The sequence below is a fragment of the Pseudopodoces humilis genome, chromosome 14 (assembly GCF_049639895.1).
Source record: "Pseudopodoces humilis isolate 2021_Gansu_Grassland_sample_001 chromosome 14, ASM4963989v1, whole genome shotgun sequence".
In the NCBI taxonomy this organism is placed as follows: Eukaryota; Metazoa; Chordata; class Aves; order Passeriformes; family Paridae; genus Pseudopodoces; species Pseudopodoces humilis.
The window spans coordinates 137392-160059 of NC_142213.1; the positions used below are offsets into that span (position 1 = coordinate 137392).

General features: G+C 40.3%; 1 protein-coding gene and 1 non-coding gene across 3 annotated transcripts in view; both read right to left on the reverse strand.

Moving 5' to 3' along the window:
* The window catches only part of AP1G1 (adaptor related protein complex 1 subunit gamma 1), a 38677-nt gene that overhangs the window by 7848 nt on the left and 8161 nt on the right, over positions 1 to 22668 (reverse strand). For both annotated transcript variants that reach the window (XR_015773766.1, XM_005531916.3), the window contains exons 2-19: positions 21395 to 21598; positions 16940 to 17064; positions 14633 to 14774; positions 13331 to 13427; positions 12406 to 12482; positions 10132 to 10227; positions 9593 to 9673; positions 9250 to 9348; positions 8789 to 8844; positions 7896 to 8009; positions 4753 to 4893; positions 4402 to 4456; positions 3180 to 3302; positions 2782 to 2871; positions 2153 to 2280; positions 1478 to 1582; positions 836 to 977; positions 117 to 243 (exon numbers count right to left, since the gene is read on the reverse strand). Coding sequence is in view for 1 of the 2 variants with exons in the window: in XM_005531916.3 (XP_005531973.1) it covers positions 117 to 243; positions 836 to 977; positions 1478 to 1582; positions 2153 to 2280; positions 2782 to 2871; positions 3180 to 3302; positions 4402 to 4456; positions 4753 to 4893; positions 7896 to 8009; positions 8789 to 8844; positions 9250 to 9348; positions 9593 to 9673; positions 10132 to 10227; positions 12406 to 12482; positions 13331 to 13427; positions 14633 to 14774; positions 16940 to 17064; positions 21395 to 21595 (1999 nt within the window). In the remaining variant the exon portion in view is untranslated. The remainder of the gene's footprint in view (positions 1 to 116; positions 244 to 835; positions 978 to 1477; positions 1583 to 2152; positions 2281 to 2781; positions 2872 to 3179; positions 3303 to 4401; positions 4457 to 4752; positions 4894 to 7895; positions 8010 to 8788; positions 8845 to 9249; positions 9349 to 9592; positions 9674 to 10131; positions 10228 to 12405; positions 12483 to 13330; positions 13428 to 14632; positions 14775 to 16939; positions 17065 to 21394; positions 21599 to 22668) is intronic.
* On the reverse strand, positions 6416 to 6502 carry LOC148183114 (small nucleolar RNA SNORD71). The gene has a single exon (XR_015773830.1). It is a non-coding gene; the product is annotated as a small nucleolar RNA SNORD71 (small nucleolar RNA).

Below are 22668 nucleotides of genomic sequence, written 5' to 3' on the forward strand. Positions count from 1 at the left end.
GATCTTGGTATGAGTAAGTGTAAAAACTAGGACTTTAAAGACAATGAAGAAGTAGCCCACCCTCATCCCATCCCAGGGATGAGAATATAGACTTCTAAGAAATGCAGCCTGCTCACCTGTTAGGTTGAGATCTCCCAGGAGGTCAAGCAGCTCCCCACCAGCAGAGGCTGGCTTGATTGTAGGTGCAGTGGGAATTACAGGTGTTATATCACTTTCCCCCAACAAGTCCAATAAATCATTTGCCTAATGAGAGAGTGGATATAATATAAATATTCAACGTTTTGCTACTTTCCCTTGCAAATGCAGTGTATTCTACTTGTTCTCAAACTAAAGACCACCAGAGCTGATGGCTAGTTAGAGGGGTTCTTAGTTTCACTGTGATCCATGCTCCACAAGAAATCTAGTTTCCATCCTTGAGGGATGGAAGAGATAGGGAAGGACTTGGAATATCCTGAGGGAAGGACTAGGTTCATGCACACTAAGACATGTTGGGGAATCACAAAATGTTCTGAGTTGGAAGGGACCCACAAGAATCATTGAGTCCAACTCTAAAGTGAATGGCTCATAAGGGGATCAAACACACAACCTTGGCATTATTAGCACCATAACAAACTGAGATAATCCCACTCTGCTCCAGAACAGCCTACAAGGACCTGTCCCACACGCCTGTTCTGGGCAGCAGAGCCACCAGAGCAGAGCAATGATACGATCATCATCAGTGAGAAACAGCAAAGAAGCAGAGAGAGTGAGGGAGATGGTCTCAGTTTGTTGTTGGCACTGGCTGAAACATGATCTGACAAGCAGTGGAAGTTTATCCTCTGTCAGTTTCTATTACCTGGTTGGCAGGCTGCAATCCAGAGGGTGGAGGTTTGGTTTCCAGTACTGCCGTCTCTGTCTCTCCATTGGTCTGTACAATCTCAGCAGGGCCATTTGTGGTGACTTTCTCCATTACTGGCATTCTCTCAAGCAGTGCTGGCCTGAAAGAAGCTGACATAGTTACACTGTGCCATCTTCCTGGATCTCAATCCAAATACTTAGACATTCAAGAGCTCATATATGGGACAACCTGCCTTTTCCCTTGAGCTCCAATACAGGAGATTTGCAAGGCTGCATGACAGTTTCAGGTGGTCAGAAGCAATCCCTGGCATTCTGTGCCACTGTAAATACACTAGTTGATAGCTAAAAGACAAACAAGCCTTCCTGTCTCCTGCTTCCCCCCAGTACCTGACAAGCTCAGGCTCAAAGCAGGACAAATGCTTTGGCAGATAGAGTCTCTGATCACAGAATAATAACACAGGATACATTAAGTCCTTAAAACACTCGCTAACCTGGTAGAAGGAGTGGGATTCTGGTTCCCCTGTAACCCGAACAAAAATCACCAAAGTTCTCAGTACACTGAGTCCAGTACACTGTCATCCACAGGAGATCAGAACAGATAATGATCCTTTTCAAACATCAAATCTCTATCGGCACTTACCTCATGTGATCATATTTCTTGAAAAGTGCATTATATTCCACAGCCCTCTGTTGTAGCTCCACATCAATGCTACTGCCGTAGATGGAAACCACCTTCTTAATGCGGCTGTTGGGGGCAAGGGAAAACAAACACATCATGGAATTAGCAGCAATAAGCAAGGGTCATCCTGAAGATGGTACCTAGTCTCTGTTCAACAGGAGTCTCATGTAACTCATGTAAAACAGCACTATCCATGTAACATCCATATATGAACTGTCCCTTCACAAAAGCATCAACTTAATACACCACCTCAGGGTATAGCATAAAAAAGCTCAACTACCCACACTGAGAAGTGTCCAACAAGAAACAAGGCTATTTTTCTCTCCATCATCCAAAAAAGGAACTGGAAAGAACGGTCCACTGAAAGTACAGACTTATCTTCCCCATAAGGAGTTTTCAAGAACTAGCAACATGGATTAAGTCCCCACACAGAGGGCAACCCTAGAGAAAACAGTACCCACAGCAGACATCTTCCACCCTGCGAGTAAAGGAGGACTGTAAAAGCCAACAAATAACATGATGACTCATGTAAATCACGCAAGTAGAACATGTTCAAGGAATACTCCTACTGAAGACAACTGATGTCGGTATATTTGCAACAAAGCCCTGTGCAGTACACCACCAATGGGAACTCACTTGACAGTGCAGGTGAACCTTGTTGAAAGCTTCATGATGGCAGTGAGAGCATAGCCTCGTGTCACAGATGCAGACATATTAGATATCAGGATGCTTTCTAAAATATCAAGAACTTCATCCTCTGTTACCTGAAAAGGTACAGCGAGGTCAGGCTAAAACAGAAAGAAGCTTATAGCAAGCCTCCCAGCATATACTGTAAAAACCTGTCTCTTGCCTAATGGCCATGTCACACCTCCTCGGCAACTCTGAGCCTATAGCATTATGTTCAGAGTGTGAGAGACATGCATCCAGGTGGAGGAGATCTTATGGTGTGAGTTTTGAAATACAGTTCCTGTTTCACACATTGAAGAGCAGGTTTATCACTGAAATACACCGCTAAGACCCTAGCAGATTTCTTCCAAATCAGTTAGCACTGAAACCACATCATTCTGTCAGTTGTAGCAGCACTCCACATGTCCAGTGTTTACACAGTCCATGCCTGCAGCAGAGAAAGGAGATTCCTGTCCAGGGCATTACCATCATGGACATTTGTGCTAGGGAACTGCTGAAAGCACGCCCTTCACCTAGCCAGCATCAAGTGCGTCCAGCCTCAGCCAGGCATCCAGTTGCAGTTCTTTCCCAAGCTATACCTGTATTGGTTCCTCCTCTTCACACTGACCAGACACCAGAAGATCTCCATACTCTCCTATGCACCAGGAGGCAACTTGTACCAGGGGTTGCTGTTGGAGGAAAAATCAAAGGCTCAGTGATAAATGGCTGCCTGCATCATAACTTAAACCGTCCGCATGTCCAGGAGTAAGCCTAGCCTTCCACAGCAGAAGAAAGAGGAGTATCTGATTCAATCAAGAATTCCACAAGAGAATTGGAAAAACTAAAAAGAACATAAACTTATAGAAGACATGCCTGCTCAGCAGTCTCTCCCTTGGAGCCAGACAATGTGATATGAGCTTTCTCTGAGATGCTGAGTAAACATGCATAATTACTGCAGTGCAACAACTAAACTGAAGCTGGCCACATTTGTTTTTACCTGGGAGTAATCTCCAAGGATGGCTTTGTAGAGTCTCTGCACAGTGTAGGCATGCATCTCCACACTATTAGTTATTAACTGGATCAGATTTGGAACAGCATCATCACGAACATAACTTCCTGCCTGCAAGAACAATTGTTAGGTTTTACTATGGATGTTCTTAAGTAACACTCAACAGCTGTGATACCCTTCACAAAACCACCTGATGCACCTGGAAATAAAGATCAACCCCCTCATCCATGAGCACTTTATGGTTGACTTTGAGCAACCTCAGGGGGACAGAAGTACAGGACAGCACATTTACCAACAAATAAAACTATACTCAGAAATCCACACTATATCCCTGAAGCTGCAAGAGGATAGAATGCAAAAATGAATACAACTTTATGAGTGGTTTATCTAGCAGACAAGAAAAAGCAGTTATTTACTGTAACTTTGTGACAAGTAACAAGTTACTTTTACATCTTAAGACGACATCAGGAAGTCATGAGAGCAATTCTCACAGCCAGCCTTCCCACGGAAATTACTCTTCATTTCAGATGAATATAATTCTTTCTGTTTCAGGGTGACAAATGAGCATCCCAGCCAGACTTCTTGACAAACTTCTCAAATTTGAACACTCATAAATTTCTTCCAACTCCTTCACCTGACAGAACACATTGCCTACCCAAGTTACCTAGATCTCTTCCCTCAGCTGCCAAAGCACTACTCCAGTTCCACCTCAGCTATGACGTTTATAGATAAATTCAAGTAGATAAAGAGTAATAATTAAACCTAAAGAAGGTGAACTAGAATGCTGTTGAAAGTTTCATTAACAAGTTTTGATAAACTCAACTTGGAGTAATTCCAAGAAACTCCTTCAATCCCCTTTCTCTTTGCAAGTCACTTAAGGCTGCATTCACTCTCCTCTGAAAGGACTGTATATTGGAATCAGCTAGTACAAGAGTTGTCCTTAGAAACCTAATGTGATTACTGCAGTAGAAACACTGCTACTCTTGTGTGCTTCTGAAATAGTACAGTTCTTCTAAAAAATCACTCAGGGATGGAAGGCTGTCAGAAATATGTAAACTCAGTAAGTGTGATTATCCAAAGTACATTTCCTCTATGTATTTTAGCATTTGTTAGCTGCCAGCCTTTAGAACCATCTCCAACTTGATGGTAACTTCCACCAGAATTAAAAAAAATTTATGTAGTCATACACAAGAGAGGCAATTTCACTTACTGTTGTTAAGACTCTCATAATTGTGTCTATGTGCCAGCGCTTGGAGGGAGCATATCTGACAAAATTAAGAAAACAAGTTAGAGCAATAACCGCCAGTCTTCAACACCAGCAAGAAGCTCACCATCATCAGAATCTCCCCTTTCAGTTACTTCCTGGCCCTCTGCTTCGTGAGGAAGGACATCAATACTGAAGGAGGGCTAAAACTGACAACCCACACATAAATCAGTCAACAGAGAAGAAATGAATCAACACATTCTCTCTTGGAAGCAAGCAGGGAGAGAAACAACACACAAGATGTTTACAATCCCAAGGATGTACCAAAAATAATTAGCAATTAAAACAACTCCATACTTCTCAGCTGCAAGAAATATTCCAGATGCACAGTCTGCCTTGAACTCTGGTTCACAAGAATCTAGGAAATACAGTAACTCCTTCATCATTCCACGGACATTGTTCCCATTAACAAGAGCGAAACTCAGTTCCATTGCACGCCTAGGGCAAGAGATGGAAAACCAACAAGTAAGTTCACCTAGTGAAGGAAGTAAAAAATCCCCAAATCCAGCTACAAAAATGCAGTTACCTTTTAATTAAGAAGAGATCAATACTTACAAATCCTGTGATAACAGCCCTCCACATTTAATATGCGTTATTTTTTTGTTCATAGGCAGACAAACATCCACCCTCCAAAAAATTAAGGGGGAGTGGGGGGCTATGGGGTGTTCTAGAAACATCTATCCATACATTAAAGACAGCTTAAGGCTCACAGTATCTTTCAGCAGCCAAAGTCCACTGGGATTAAAGTCTGACTGTTCAAGTGTAACTGAATGTTGGTCTTTTCTGACACACAACTGTAACAATTAAAACATGCCACAACACACTTTCTCCAGCTTCAGGGATCCAGAACAGACCTCTTTCCAATTCCATATATTAGACATTCAAACACAGTAGAGATTTAAGATATTAACTGAGAAGCTTTACTGTATCCAGTTGGATAAACTATGTAAGATTTCTAGAATCCCAAGTTACCCTGGTGCTGTTCATTCCTCTTCACCACAGACGTGCTGACACCAAAACTAGTCAGGCTACTATCTCCTTGCTATTCCTTTTTGTACACATTGAGAGCTTAGAGGCTACTCACAGGCCTTTCTATTTCAAGTTTCTGTAGTTGTTTCTAGCACAGATCTCTTGTTCTTCTGTCGTTTTTTGGATGAAGACTACTAACTTCATATGTGATTGATTTCTGCATAACTTAGCAGCAGCTGTATTAAAATGCATTAAAACAGGTTCGCTAAATAACCCTCACTGGATTTTAAAATGGTATTGGGCACATGCTATTTGTTCTCAAGAATCTGAAAACATCTAGACAACACTACTTCTCTAGATTTTCCTAGTTACTATAGTAATAAGGATTTTTACAGAATGGTGAATTGTAAATGTGTTACTTTGCTTTTTACCCAGCTAGTACCAAGGGACTGAAAAATACAGAGGTGTTCAGAATCAGGTTGGAAATATCCAACTAAAGTGCTACCTTTTAACATTTAAATCTGTGTTTAGTTGATGACCTATACCATTATTAGAACTGTTTCCATCTCTCCAACTAGTTCCCAACTCTACTACACCCGACCCTAAAGGGTTACATGTTTTCCATGATTATGTTTAGAATATATCAATACTGCAGCTGCACAGGAGAGTACCATTTGGTCTTCATACCAGGCATTTACCTCAGCATATATTGCTTACCTTTAGTCATATTACATGTTTTATTTCTGTCACAAAGCTCTTAATCATGTCATTTAATCAAATCAAGCAGACAGAAAGACTTTAATTAAATGGCAAAGCCATTCTGAATTACCCTATATGGACCAAAGAGGAACTGCACCAGTTACAAGAAGATGAGCAGAGTCCATGCTTCAGATAACCAAAACCAGGTATCATGTCTTTCCCTCAAGTCCTTGAAGCTTGCTGCCTGGGGACTCTGACATATATCCAGTCAATACAATGCTCCAATGAAGACAGTGCATTGTCAGCAGCACGAGTGTCAGCATGGCAACATCATGCTCTGCTGATGGATCACTCAAAGGCTTCATCCTCCAACAGCACTTAGACATGAAGCTTAGACATGAAGTTGTTTGTGCGTACCTGTGTTTTCCTAGCAGTCAGCAATAAAATATTTTTGTTGCCCTCTACCCAAAACCTAGACAAGGCTTTGCTGTTCTACAACCAAGCCCCATGCTGGCTCCGACAGCAAACAGCAATAGCAGCCTGACTTGTTCAGCGTTTAAGATTCAAATCTGTGGTTTGGAATAGTTTGCAACTGTAAAACGAGATTACATGATATCCATTACATAGCAGTTAAAAAGTAAGTTTCAGAAGCAAGGCAAATCCAATTTCTTTCCCATTTTAGATATATTAGTCTGTATATAGCAGTGCTGTTAAAACAATCTAGTGCTGATTGATTAGATAGGCATAAGTTTGAAGAATGACTATCAGAACAAGGATCAATGGTGTATCTAATCAGTTTGAGTAGATGGAAAAGAAGAGGTTGAATAATTCTGAAGCTGTATTCATGTGACGAGTGTTCAAGGCAATTCTGGCCTGTAGCAGAGAGACTCTACAAAATGCAGCAGGAAAAATACTGCTGTGCCCAACACTGCATGCTGTACACTGCACTGAGCCCAGAACTTTGTTTGCAACCCAGTTACAGAAAGAAAAATGAGGAGGAGGAAAGTTCTGAAAGAAAGAACAAAGAATCAACAGCCTGAAACACTCTGTTTAGAAGAGCAGCCTTCCACATAGGCTGGGCAACCAAACAGCTCAATAATTTCCACAAGTGACAGAAACAGGAGAAAGTAACTATCATGAATAATAGTACAGAGTAGACAAATAGACAGAGAACAAGACAAAAAGTATTTCTCTAATGAGAACTAAGGTTGCAAGCTTTCCCAATGCCCAAAGAACAGCAATTCCACAATTCCAGGCAGCAACACAACTATTTACATGACAAATGAACACTAAGAATGATAAAAAGATGTGGTTTGTATGCAATTTTTTTGAGCAATCAAGTCTGAATTCTACCACTGCCAAATATATCTAAGAATACATTATTTGGATGACTTAACACTTCTTCAAGACAGCATGGCATTGCCCATTCATCTGAGAAAGGAACCAATGTGGAGCACATCAGAGTAGGTTTCATCATAATCACAGGGCACAGAGGCTTTCCATCTCACTGAGAGCACACAAATCTAATGTCCACTGATACTGCATTCTGGAAAAATTCAGGCAAACAGAATTTATTTTTTCCCTGTGAAATGTAACAGCAGCTTTCCAAAAATGGGTGTACATCTTTATTATTTTGTTTGAATTATGGAACCATATTATACCTTCATAGTAGTCTCACAGCACCCCAGGATTATTGTCATTTCCCCCTATGCTCTGCTCTCTTTCTAGAGACAGTCAACCTCAAGAGTCTGTTTCACTGATTATCTGATTACCTTTTAATGGAGACATCCAGATCCTTCAGGCAGTCCACAATGGTGCTTCGGTGCCGCTGTACTGCATTATGGTCTGTCTGCACAGTTTTCAACAATGACGTCAAAGCTACATATCTGCAATAAAGACATACAGTCATCATTAGCTGACAGTAGCCATTTAATATCTGTGCACAGACACCGTCCCCTTGTCTCAAACCTAGTCTTATTTTGCAACAGACTAGTATTCTCTTGTACTCAGTAAAGAATAGAGATCCTATAGCGGACTTACTGGGTAAGTTACTACACTAAATTTTAACATGCCTAACAACAACACTGCTGCCCAGACAAGCAAGCACCTGTCCCAAGCACCTCTGCAGATCTTACATTCAAAATAGCATCAGTCAAAATTCCAAGGGCTAGAGTCTGAAACCCATATAATGATTTGCTATCCACTCCTTAGAGATGGAATTAAATTCTAGCAGTTTCAGCAATTCCAAATCCTGATTAACAGTGACCAGAGCAGAACTAAACTCCTTTGTTGCCACCAGGACACAATCAGAAAAATCAGTCTTTGCCTAATTTGTCAGATCTCCAACGCCAATTCTGATTTGAATAGCACCGCAGTCCACTTGGGGTAAGACAGGAAAAAAAACATGGATCTGATTAAGAAATCACATGTTGAGAAATAGATCATACATTCCAACTTACCAACTAAGAAGGGAAGGGCCACAGTTCAGATTAGCATAGAGGAAAGAATGCACCAAGAAAGAAGCAAGCTCAACAGCCACACTAACCCCAAAAGCAGTGATCCCAACATGGTCTCCTGGAAAGCTTTACTTCAGCATCATCTTTGTGCAATTGCTTCTCACACATTTTAAACTGGGTGTTGTCAAAACACACTTTTTACAACTTACCTAATATTTTTGTCGTTGTTTAATAAGAAACGGCCTAGGATGTTAATGGCTAAGACCTGCAGAAAGAATTAGGGAAGATCAATAATCTAAAAGGGCTGCTGGTCATCTTCATCATTTCATGATGACTTCAAAGGCAACATGTCAAAAGTAGCATTGTGGTTCTCAGTCAAAAAGAACTCAAGCAGCTGCCTAAGCAAAGGAAATGCTAGGAGATGCATCACAGGCTCTCACTTGCATTCAGGACACTCAGGAAATTTTGCCTTTTAATTTTTGCTATTTTAAGAAACCCAAACACTCTCCCTCCCCCCAAAACAAGCACCCTTTATGCAAAGGCTACAGACTTATCTAGAGTCAGACACAGAGCTGTGTTATGGTGAAACAATCTTGCTTCATGTCCTCCACATAAATTACTCTAATACAATCCTAGGAAAAAAACAAAGGCCACAGCAAAGGCAACTTACTCTCAGGCCACTCTCAGATTTTATATCCATAATAGTCAGCACAGTTTCATAGAGAATGGCGTTTCCCACATTTTTACTTGTTTCTGTATTAGTGGCAACCTGGAGAAAAGAAACAAAGTAACTTCAACGAATTTAAAGCAGATCTCCTGTGTGCTGCTCTCTGCAGAACAGGCAGTGAAAGTAACCAACCCCTACAAAACAGCATCACACTTGAACATGCATCTCTTTCAAGAAAATTTCACTCCACATGGCAAGCAGCTGTATACTCACCAGTGCTGCTGAACCCAAATTATAATGAAATTAAGAGGGAGTTTAAACCAATCATCCACCTTGCAGGACTTACCTGTGCAAGTATATCATTCATTGCTTCACTAGAATCATCATCATTTCTTCCTAAAATTCTTAGTAATCGCAGGATTCGTACCTATTTGATAAAATAAAGCAAAGAAAAGCTTGGATGGCAGTGTTTGACATGGACTCATAGTGGTAGAAAAGCAAAACAAGCCGCTGATTTCCACTCTTAAGCAAAATGCTTATCCCAGATAAGAACTTTATTGACAAAAATAGGTTTCTGCTGTGCTTATTTTCTTCCCACTAGCCAGAACTGTTCGGAGGCCCCTTGCTACCAGGCACAGCCTTCCAAAACCAATACATGCTGCTTCTCTCTTTTGTCACATAATGTGATAAATCACTACAACTGCTGGTTAAACTAAGGCAGGTGTCTTCCACAAGGGCAGATAAACAGCATTTGCACAATCAGCTTGAAGGCTAAGAAAGCCTTAAAATCAACACAAGTGTGGCGGTAACCACCTCATCACACCTAATGCTCAAAATACAGTCCTAGAATTAGAGCTATCAGTCAGTATTTGCATTAGTTCTTACCTGCAAAAAGGGGTCACTGATCCCAGACACATCATGCTCTGGTGAATATCCAGACATGATAAGGTTCTTCAGAATACGAACTAATTGGGGAACAAGCTGTGAAGAACAGAGTTGTCCTATTAGGGTACTGTTTTTTCCCTGACCCCAGCTTTGAAGCAGAGGTCCAAGAGCAAATCTTGTATTTGAAAGCAAGTCAGTTGCTGGATTTTTCCAAAAAGTTCAACCTGCACACCTAGAGCTGATGCTGTACAAATACCTACAGCTTGGCTAAGACACAACTAGAAACAGTTAAGCTGGGACCAGAGCAGCATATTCTATCTTTAAAGTAGTTAATCTACATTTGTGTTATAGTACAGGAAGAAAACCAGCCTAGTTTTCCTGCCATCTCCTTTTGTTCCTACCTTTGCTCTTCAGAAGTACATACTTCTCCAAAAACATGCATTTGATAAAACACACGAACAAAATGAACCCTGAACTTCCTGTATCTGCCTTAAAGAGGAAACTGAAGGGTGCTGCAACATCTTCCCTCCAAACACAATAACAGACAAACGGAGCATTCCTGGAACCCTTATTCACATTTGCTTTGCCTTCCAACATGCATGAATTATCATGACTGAGGACAGAACAAAGGGAAACATTACAGCCATGGAGAATGGTTGAGGGCCACTCCCCCCATCTTCTGGAGTACAAATTACACCCATGAAGACTATCAGCACTGCAGCTGAACTGCATAGCTCTCTGCAGCACAGAAAACCTTTACAGCCTCTTACAGGCAATTAACTAACTGTCTGTCCTGCTCCCTTCTGGGAATCACTCAAATTTGCCCCATGATTCAGACAAAATACAAAGCCCAATTTGTGGTAAGAAGAAAGCCCAGGGCAACAACTTGTGCAGGCACAAAAAAAAAAAAAAAAAAAAAAAATCTGAAAAGTATTCCTCAAATGAGGGAAAGCTTGAGGAAAGCAGGCTGATGTTCACAGAAGGCCACAACTGAGATTCAGGGCTGCCATGGATGTACAGGTTTAATGACAAGACCAGCACACGAAGAGCATTAGACAAGTAAACGTGTGGAATCAATCACAACTGTGTCATTCAGAGGCACTGCCCCACAAGGGACAAACATCTACACATTCAAGGCAAACATGCATCATCTAGAAAAATTAATTCTTACCTTTTCATTCTAACTCAGCAGGATGCCAAACAGACAAAAGGGACAAAACAGACGAAGCAAGCGTTAGGGACAGTTCAATGTTATACCATTCACAGCATAACTACAAGAAATAGCTAGAAAGAATGCACAACAAATTTTGTGGACTGAGCTCTTATCTCTTTTCCCACAACTATCACATTAACTGAGCAATTAGTAGCAGGGATGGTACCTGCAAAATGAATCTCATCTTTTTTTCATGCTTTGACATTTACAATCAAGGCAAGGGAAGATGCATGTCAAAATGCTAAGATACACCAAAGGATGTACAGTTTTAAATCCCTAATGATATAGACAAGTCAAAGGAGAAAGTAAACTGGGCATGCAAATAAACAAACACCTTTAAGACTTTTCAGAGGAGCAAATGCCCTTCTCTGTTCTACCAGCTTTGTTCAATTTCTCCTTTTTGACAAAGAACTTAAAATGACAATCAAGGCAATTTTCAGACGCCCTTCTATCGGTAATCTTTCACATGGTAATAATAGAGTAAATTACAGCGAACAGCATAAGGAAGTCAGGAGGGCGATGGGAAGCAAACATTCTTAACCAGAGAAGGAAAAGCAACATTGACTCTAAAACCCTTAAGTTAAAATGGAAAATTGTGCAGCACAGCATGCACCAGGCATGAGGTATCTATACAACTAGAATTCAGATTGATGTTTTTGAACGTGTGTATATAACTGTGTGGCTGTGGTTAAGGCATTCAGGTGTTGGTATAAGCCTCAGTTTTTCATCTTTGTCTCTATGTTTACTTCATTTGTGATTCCAGCGTCACTATGCAATTAGATACGAGGAGTGGGGAAAAACCTATGGAACTATCATAGACGACTTTAAATCCAACTCTAGGATGAGCTTTATACTGCGCAATCTTAAGACTGATGTTTTGTAACTTAAACACTTACTGAAAGGGATTAGGCCTAGATACTCACAAAATTCCCACATTGAATGATTTTTTAAAAAAATTTAGCAAACAGACAGTAGCATTAAATTCTTCACCCAAACAATTTTAAGGGTTTTACTAGAAGGCCATGAATATTAACTTTGCAATATTACCAGTTCACACTCACCTTTCTAAAGTGTGCAAGCATGTCTGGGCTTCTCTCACACATCTCTGTGAGGAGGACAACTGATGTGTGAAGAACACCTAAAGGTGAGGAAGGTGGGAAAGAAAAATGTATCTCCATTTAACACCATTCCACTGGCTCCAGACATTTGATAAAGATCACAAGAGAACAACAGGAAATCATTAAAAAAATATTCTTGAATTCAACATATTTTATCTATCACTACAGACATTTGTGCTTGCAGGTGTGTCCAAGGGAAAGCAGACAGTGATGTGCTCATGTCTTAAAGCTGCAATTAAAGGCCAAAGCAGAAGATAAATTTGATTTGGTCTACAGAAACTCAAATACTAAACATACAGTAATGGTCGCAGTTAGGCTACTGACCTCTAAGATCTCTTCTAAAACCAACCATTCTATGATTTTATACAAATATAAGACTCCAGAAGGACAGTATGTGCCAATTGCATTGTGGGTGTCAAGTTCCTCATACTTCTTGATATTCTCTTCTGATTTGGGTAGCCTAGCTGACCTTATGTCACCTTCCTCAGGAGGACTCAGAACTCTATTTAAAGAAAGATTACACAAAAAAAAAACCAAACTCCAAACCTAAGAAGTCACTGCCTTAGAGTCACTTTAGGCAGTGTACAGGATAAAAATCAAACTTTCCCATTTCACCCAATCTGAAGTGTATCAAAACACAGTGAAAGAGCTCCTTTTGTCACCTATGCCATATTAAAATCCTGTTGACTAGCAGAGTCATACACATCCCTTCCTTCTAAATGACATTTGCATTCACTGTGTAGAAATGGAAAGAAACAAATCATACAAATAAACCTCTGGAGTTCCCTCCAAATGAAAGGCTTAGGTAGCAAATGAACTATCCTCTAGAAAATGGCTTAGCCTTGCTAAGTACAGTCTTGGCTATTACCATGGTTCTTCTCGTTCAGCAAGTTTTTGGTGGCTGGCAGGAACATCTCCATAAGTTCAGGCACCTTTCTGATGACATGAACAGCACACAGTGCTGCCTGGATAGGAAAAACACTTCTGTTAATACACACTGCAATGACAACAATACCTGTTCTGGGAATATCTAGCACAAAGGGAACTATAACAATCTTCATGATAAACAAAGGCCTGCAAAGTATATGGCACATTTTTCCATCTCTCTATTACATGTGTTAGTAAACAGCATTCCAGAAGAGAGCTGAATAAAGGGGGAGCACTGAACTACAAGCTAATACTCCCCCTAGTTAATTTTCACATTATTCACAGAAGTAGTGCTATTATCTGCAAAGCAATTATGCCTTTAATAGGGCTAACTTCAGCCTGTCTTCCCGTTGCTGGGAAGGAGATAAGCATTGGAAACAAATAATTAAACTTACTGTCAAATTATGGCTTATTTACTTTCCCTCCTTCCCCAAAAAACAACTTCCTCCTGCAGATGATGGGTGCTATGAGAAACAAAACTACACTTCCAGGCCTTTTTGAAAAAGCACATGCCTAGGATGGAGAAGCAACAGCAGATACTATTCCTTGCATCTGCCTGAAAATCAAGCGCCTCTTTCCAGAACACAGCAAGACCTCTTAGCATTGCTTTCTCTCCAAACTCTCTCTAGATTCAGCACTAGATAAAGAAGTAACAATGCATCTCCTCCTAAATCTTACTGTTCCACACTCTCACCAAGACTTAGCAATAAAGAAATCTAAAAGAATGGGGGTGATCACACTTTGCTGATGCTATGGCACATTTGCTGCAAAAACAAGACAATTTATAAGTGTTTGTCCATTTCAAGACCTTAACCCTTCCAGCTCTCATTCTACTGTCACCATCATCAACAGAAGACATCAAATAGATTCAAATCTTCTTATACCAGCCTGCACTGTTAATAACCAGAGTTTCTCTGGACTCATCTGAGAAGACAAATAAAACTGGTGACCAGAATTTTGAGGCAAACCTCCATGAGGGGGCAGTTGTTCACATTACCACAAATAACATTAGGGGAGAGTACAAAAATAGAAGCAACTGCCTCGCCAATTGGAGGCTTATCTTTTAGAGGCTTACATGCATTCCTGCTATCAACAGAGAGGGAGTTTTGAGCTCTGTCTTGCACACTGGGAAGATATTCACTCAGTGTCATCTCAGTCATCTAGAATTCCAGATATTAGAAAAGTATGCAATCAATCTTGCCTTTTAATCCATAACAAACTATTCAAAAGTTTCCTGAAGTACCTTCTTCCTAAGATAGGAATTGGAAGTTTTGAGGAGCTTTTCCACCTCTCCTGCAAGGTCTCTGCACATTTCTGAGGAGCCCATGCAGCCAAGAGTACAAAGTGCCAGCCCCTGCACATACTGCGTGCTGTGATTAAGGTCACTGTAAAGGAGAACAAAAAAAGTCAATCAGCATGCACACAGAGAAACCAAACACACAAAAAAGGGTATCTATAGCTAGAGTCATCTAACCAGCAACACATGGCCCACACAGCAACAAACAACTTTCTGGATTCACAGCTGTGTGGGAACACGACTTGGGAGCAATAGAAGCTTTGAGTGCATGTACCACAGGGATTGCTACTAATTCTACTTAGAATTCAGAATTAAAAAGATAAAATACTTGGTTCAGCTATCAGGGTGACCTGTCAGGGTATCCAGGGATTGAGCTGAGAAAGAGGGGAGACTATAGAGAATTCCATTTAAAATGGTTTTAGCTTTGGAACTTGCATGCAAAGTATAGACCTGCAGTGACACTGTGGGCTGTCCGCATTTAAGATGTTCTACAGCAAGCTTTAGCTTTTGCATTTACAAACCAAACAGTATAGAAAAATCTGTGTAAAAATATCCTCCATCCTCACCAAAAACCACAAACCCAACCACTCACACACCTTGAAAGTAACCCATACAAGATTTCTGTTTAGCAATTTTTCCTATTCATATGCCTAAGGAAGTTGTGAAAAGTGCTCACTAAGAAGCTAAACTACCTAACAGAAGATGCTACTCATAAGGTTAGCTACCAATGGCACACTAAGCACAAGACAACACAGCTTCTACATGGCAATCCCAACAGAACTTCAAAACTGACTTCTACACCACTTTTCCATCTGTGTTTGGTACTAAGGTTGCGACAGCACCCAGAATTCAATGATGAAGAAAGTAAAAAATACAGCTCCTGCTTTGGGAGGCAAGGGGAGCTGGGGACTGAAAGATGGAAGAGCTGGGGAAAGAAGTGGTTCCTAACCAAACACCCAAGAGGGGCAGAATGGAAAAACAGTATCCTGGTTGTAACATGAAGCAATTATGGCAACATGCTGATGAAGGAACAGGTAGCACTACTAAATGCTACTAAATACATTGTTTTTTCATTTCCTTCCTTTAACAATTTTTGGCAGCTATATAAGGCTGTGTGTATCACAAGTACATGCTTCAAGAGGTTGCTTTCCTTTTCATCTCAAAAATCTGGGTCGTGCTACGAAGCAGTGAAAAACAATGCCATAAATACATCCCTTAATATCTAGATAGAAGCAAGACACAACAGCAGATACAGAAGCCAAAGGAGAAAGCAATATGCAACCCAGGAGATGGTGGGAAGCTTTCCACCATTTTTGCTCAGCTTTCGTCTGACTAATTTCCAGTTCAAACTCACTGTACCCTTACGAAATTCACTTACAAATTCACAGCATGAACAATTAAAAGAGGTGTTAACCTGAGGACTGGTTCTAATGGGAGCATCTCACAGGTATGGCATTTCAATGAAAGACCTTTAGACAAAAGTCTCGTCTCCTGGACACTAGGCCCAAAGTTTGCAGATCCTCAGGCCCATAGTTTTGTCAAGTTTCTTTCAAAGCACTTTGAAGCCACAGTCTAATTGAAGATCAATACTTTACTTGCTAATATCTGAGAGGCTTATGTGCTAACAGTACATAATAATAAAAACAGGTACATCACACGCAATCTCTGGGTAGGTCAACTAGAACCCAGCTGTTCCATACCTGCTCCAATCCATCTTGAAAAGGAAACACAATCATCGTTGCCCACTAAACTACGATGCAAAAAGGCCCACTTCAACATTGCTTTTCTGAGAGAAGTATTAAAAAAATAGTAATTCCCACCACCTCTTGTCTGATTTCAGCAACATGACAGCACATCCCAAGCTGCTGCCTTACTTCCAATGAAAACCATTTGTCAGGATCATTAGATTTTAAAAATAAAACAAGATACATAGCCTTGTTCCCTGACAACTCTTCAGAGCTTGTCAGCAGAAGCAAACAAACGCACACAGGACATGTGTTGCTTGCCACATATGCCTCTTCAAAACCAATGCAATTTTATATTCTCTTCCCAGTAAAGAATCTAAACAGTACGGCCCAATACAGAGCACTACTACAACAGCCTTATTATGGTCAACAGCATACAACAGTTTCAAGGTAACAGTTTTCTAACACAAGGGAAAATCCCTGAAGTACTAAGTATCACTTGCAGAAGGATACTTTCTGATACTGAAACCTCAAAAAGCATGGTTTGATGGAGACGTGGTACCCTTACTTCTTGATGCAATTGGTCATAAGAAGATGAACATCCTGTCTCTCATCCAGCAGCAACATGGCACCTAAATACCCAATGCGCTTGTCTGTGAATTTCTGAGATGCAATAAGCTTGAGGCACTCCAACTGGAAAAAAATAAGGAAAAAAAGAAGAAAAAGAAGACATAATTAGCTTTAAACTACTTCTTAGCTATAGAAGAAACAGTTTGAGTTTTGATGCATAGTTATGTATGTATCTCAGAATGCACTTTTAAAGGTGTATTTGGTTCCCATTTTGGTGATGTGGAAAACCAAGAAAGGTTAAATGACCTGCCCAAAGTTCCAACAAAGCCAGCAGGAAGGTCATTAACAGCACCGGTGCCTTGAAGTTGCCAGACACTGTTGGTCTTCCATGACCTCAGATATACCAAATATGTGAGTTAATGTCAGATCACAAAGTAAATGATAACACATTGATAGAGATGAAAGATACATCACTAAACACAAAATAGTAAAGATATGGAAATCTAGATCATGTGTCATGTTTGATATGCACACAAAACTTTTAAACTAGACTTAAAAGGTTCCATTTATCTACAGGGAAGAGGATCAGTGCTCTGTAAGCTGCCAAAACAAGGACATGCAGTGATAAGACAAGGAGTAATGACTTCAAATGGAAAAATGGGAAGGTTTAGATGAGATATTGGGAAGAAATTTTCAACTGTGAGCATGGTGAGGCCCTGGCACAGGTACAGGGAAGCTGTACCTGTCCCTGGATCCCTGGAAGTATTCAAGGCCAGACTGAACTGGGCTTAGAGCGACCTGGACTACCAGGTGTCCTTGCCCATGGCAGTTGGAACTAGATGATCTCTCGACCCAAACCATTCTAGGATTCTATGACTCTAAAACCAAGTTTTGTTTATTATGATCTGTAAGTAACTTACTAGCTAGGTAAAACATCGATTGTCAGAGATAGTTACATTCCTGCACTTCTCTGTAATCTCTGGAACACGTGAAGTTTACTAAAATCATGTGCATTCCAGACACTACAAGTTTCCTTTTCCCCCTGTAGAAATGGCAACTGTGAAAAACAGAACAGAAGAGATTCCCAAGACAATATATATAGTTTCCACCTGCACTCTGCTTATTTAAAATATAATTGCTACCTCATTTTTACATCTGACATTTTTATAATGAAAAACAAAAACCAATAACCACAGAGATATTCTGACATTTCTATGCACTAAAATAGATTAACTATATATATATAGTTGTTTAGTTACCTATTACAGAAAACTATCTCTACTTTCCTGTCAGGAAAGTAGAGATCTATCCCTCACAAGCAGTTTCAGTAAGTCTGCTTTATAAACTAGCTGGGGCAGCATGTAAGCATACACAATAGGAGGGGTCAGACAGAGCTAGCAACAGATCCATCATAAAGGGGGCATGCACAAGCAAAGATACGCAGTGTCAGGAAAAGGGATTCATGGCCCCAGCTAGACAGAAGCTTGAACAGAGCAACAGACACAGGTGAGATGCAAGAAACACATATCATGACAGTAAAGTTGCACAGTGTATTGGTAAGAAGAGAAATAAAGTGCTCCGGCCTCATCCCAGTCCTGCAAGTTCTCATGACCACATGGCATTAGAACACACACTCAACTGTATATGTTGTCATATATGAAAGCCCAGCTAGTGCAAGGGTGACACATTTGTAAGAAAAGGCTTGCAAGAAATTGAGTTCAGCCTGCAAGGTTAAAAGGAAAGAAAACTTTGAATAAACACCTCTGAATAATACCAGTCCTCTGCAAAGATAACTGAATTTGCACAAATGCTCAAGATCAGCCAGAGATAACAGAACCCTAGATAGCAAGCTCTCATGTTTCCAGTGCTTTCTGTAAAACAATAATGCACTTCTGAAACAACCTTCTTTCCTGGGTTTACAAAATACTTAGACAATCCTCTGCAAAAATGCAACATAAAATTGAGGACATCTAAGCTACGCCTTCATTGGCTCTTACCCGTAAGATGAATGACTGAGGAAGAGCATAAGGAAACTGATGACTTCAACAGTTACTCTAAGATATATTTCTAGTATGTATAGTATATATAGTATATTTCTAGTAACTATATTTTGAATTTAAAAGACATTAGTGAAATTCACCCCATGAAAGGCTGATTATTTCTTGTTTCACTTGTACATAAATACATGCAAACTAGATTCATGCATAGCAGTACTAAGAAATATGATCAGCTGAAGCTCTTACTAGGTGTAATTGGTGGAAGAAATCTTGATACCGTTAAATCCATTTCATTCAGAGGAACAATTAAAATCTGCTACACCACTACTGTAACAGATACTACTGGCATGTAACCAGACTACAACTGACCCAGCTTTTATTGACATAGCCACTCTTCCAACAGGAATTTTTTTTCAAATAGAAACAATGACAATAATAAGGTTATTTAACCATTTGTCTAGGCTGTCTGATGACTTCTAAACTTGCACAAAGGGCCTTTGCACATGCTGAGGAGGCAGCATGCCATCCAGTGCATATCAGCATGCACTGGCTAAATATGGTGCTCAGTCTCATACTTGTGTACAAGATACCTCAGGTCAAAGTCGAGGAGCCCCAGCTTGGACAGAAGTAGATTGACCACTCACTCCTGGCTACCCACACTGCTAGCAGCAGTCTGCTTTCAGCTTTAAGAAAGACTGTAACACCACTTGTGGCTCTCCTGTTTTTCAGCAAAACATCTTCCCTGCATATTTATCCTGTCACTCTCAGAAGCTTCCAGTCTACAGTGCAGGACCATCTATCTGCAATACTGCACTGCTGAAACAGCCTGCGTCCTCAACAGGTTCCCCAGCTCACACAAACTATATTCCTACATAACAGCAACACCTTGAAAGATTCCTTCTAGCAGTAAGTGTTAAGGACATGCAAAGGTCTCTAACTCACTCACCTAGAGAATACTTGGTTAAAAACCCCTTTTCCGTATTGGGCCCTATGCCCTCCTCAAAATGCAGCTGATAAATTACAAGAGAACCAAGGGCACTGAATGAAGTACCCTGCTCCCCAAATAGTCAGAATAGATGCTTCTTTTTGAGATGTAGCAAGCCTGGCAATACTGGAGAGTGAACAATCTGCTTTAGCCTTCTTTTATGAACAGTGAATTTACCATTACTAACCAAAGCAGAAACTGAAAATTTCTGCTTTAGTTTGTAATGGTAAATTAGTAAATTTCATTAGCAATAGTAAATTAAATTATTAAAATAAACGGTAAATTATAATCTCCCTTGTATAGGATTAAATACTTGAGTAACAAGAGAGAAGAATGAAATTTAAGTAATGTTCTTAACACAGGCCAAACATTGAAATTGTAGATGACACTTATCTGTAACACTTTTTATTATTCTTAAGGCTCCAAGATACTTAGCCTTAATTTTTGTGACAGGAAGTTTCTCTCTTGGACCAGGGAACCCCTCTATGACAAGTATTAAGAACAGAATAATACACAAATTCACTTGCTTTTTTCCAAAAACTCATTACCCTGAGAGAAGAATCCAATAATATAGAAGTAAGATAAGGCACTTCATGTGCTATAACACATGAAGCCCAGACTCACTAATCCTAGCTCTATCTGCAATTTGAATTCACTGGTTTGAGCTTACTGTTTCAGTGAGATGTATTAGGATTGGTAAATCCAACCACAAATGGATAGACACACAGGACACGAAGTTACTTGAAGGGACACAACAATTTGACTGATTTAAATTTTAGTGAAGACCTATGTTCGACTGCTATTAACAGGACACTTAATGATTTCTAAGCAAAACTGACTATGCCAAAAAGACAAAGCAAAGCTAACCTGAGGGACACTTTGTAGATCAAGAGCTTCCATCTTCCTGTCTCCCTTTCCTAAAATTTCTGTCAAAAACAGCACATCAAAAATAAGCCAAGAGATGGAAAACTCACACCTGCATTCTCCATGTCACCTCACTAAAATGGGGATAAGGAACACCAACTTCTGATTGCCAGGAACAGACCAGCTCTTTTCTGTCTCAAGTGCATTGCTTTATAAGGAAAACAGTATAGGACCTCCTTTGAAGTATGTGGTATTTTTCAGAGACAGAACTCCAAAGTGCTATTTTGATCCAATCTAAAAATATCCCTATGTCTTGGACTGTGATTTAAGCATAACTGCTCTGCAGAAACATGGATGGTGAAGAGAAAGTATGGAAAAAGCAGACTAACCTCAAGTTTCAAAACAAAATATGTAAGCCCCAAAGGAGCAAACCTCACTAACAAAGTCTAAACTAACTAACATAGGTTCAGAACACACATGAAAACAGACCTCAAAACATCCTGACAGACAGCAGAACTGCACATAGGAATGCTTTGAACAAGTCAATGTGCCCAAACCACAGAAGACAGACTGGCTTATGCACAGAAGGCACTGAATTTTAACCTACCTGTCCAAAATGTGCAGGGTATCCCAGCATGTGCATATACAACAGCTTTGCCACGTTTCTGCATCGGTATGTGTTATCTTCCTCTCGGAAGGATGACCGGATAGCAGCACACTCCTTTTGAATCATCTCACGCTCTTCTGCCTGGGTTCTTGCTGTCCGGATGGTCCGGATCAACTCCCGCAGTCTGATGGGGGCTGGCATCCTCTGAGAGAAGAAAGTGGTCTGTAAAACTTCTATTGTCTCTAAAGGCTTCATAACCGTCTCACACTTCCATGTATTCTTTTTTCTTTCTTACCCTACAATTATGTAAGTAAAAGAATGAAGAAAATGTAGGCTCCTTCAGTAGCATGGTTAAGAGTAAAACTGAGACCCCAAGGACTTCACTGTACCTCCCATCTGCTCTTCCAGAACATTAGAAATAGGAATTACTCCAATTTGAGCCAGCTGTCAAGTGAACATGACTCCCCACCTGAAACAGGCAGAAACAGTCCTCTGCAAGGTACTCTCATATTCACATCATCTGCCTCTCTCCAGAAAAGCCAGGCTCCAAAGAGAACTGATCCCAGAATCATGACAACTCGGGACAGAAATCCTCTACAAAACACAACTCTGTTCAATAACTTCCGCAAGATTTCATCTAAGTGCTTCAGACAGCCATGCTTCAAAAATCCTGCTAACTTGTGTCATATACACCTCCTTCTTAGAAGTGTTGAAGTCAGCAGAAAAGCAAATGGAAGAGCAATCTTAGGTGTGCAGATCAGATTTCAGAGAATCCTGCTTCAAAAATAAATAATAGTGTTTACAACATTACATCCCAGTTAAATGGGATTACATCCATTTCATTACATCCCATTTCATTACATCCCAGTTAGAACAACCCTTTCTGAAACAAACAAGCCTGTGACGTTACTGTCTGGCGGTATGGGTATGAAAGGTGTATACAAGAACACTCAGAGTAGTTTCACCGCATCAGATGGAATACTGATGGAGCCATTTAACCCAGACAGCAATTTAGTCTGCCAAGTACCTGTTAAGAGGAAAGGGGCTGTCAAACAGAATTTAAACTTTAGGATTATGTTCAACAGTTGAACTTTTTAGTTCATGCTCACCAAAGCAGACTTCTGACTTTCAGGGAGCTCAGACTATATAAACATCTTTACAGCCCTCTTCCATCCATGCCAGCCCACAAACAGAGAACTCAGAGAACTGAGCTCTTCCCATAACAGGTATCAGACCAACTTTGTAAAAAGTTGCTATGCCAGTCTGCTACAAAT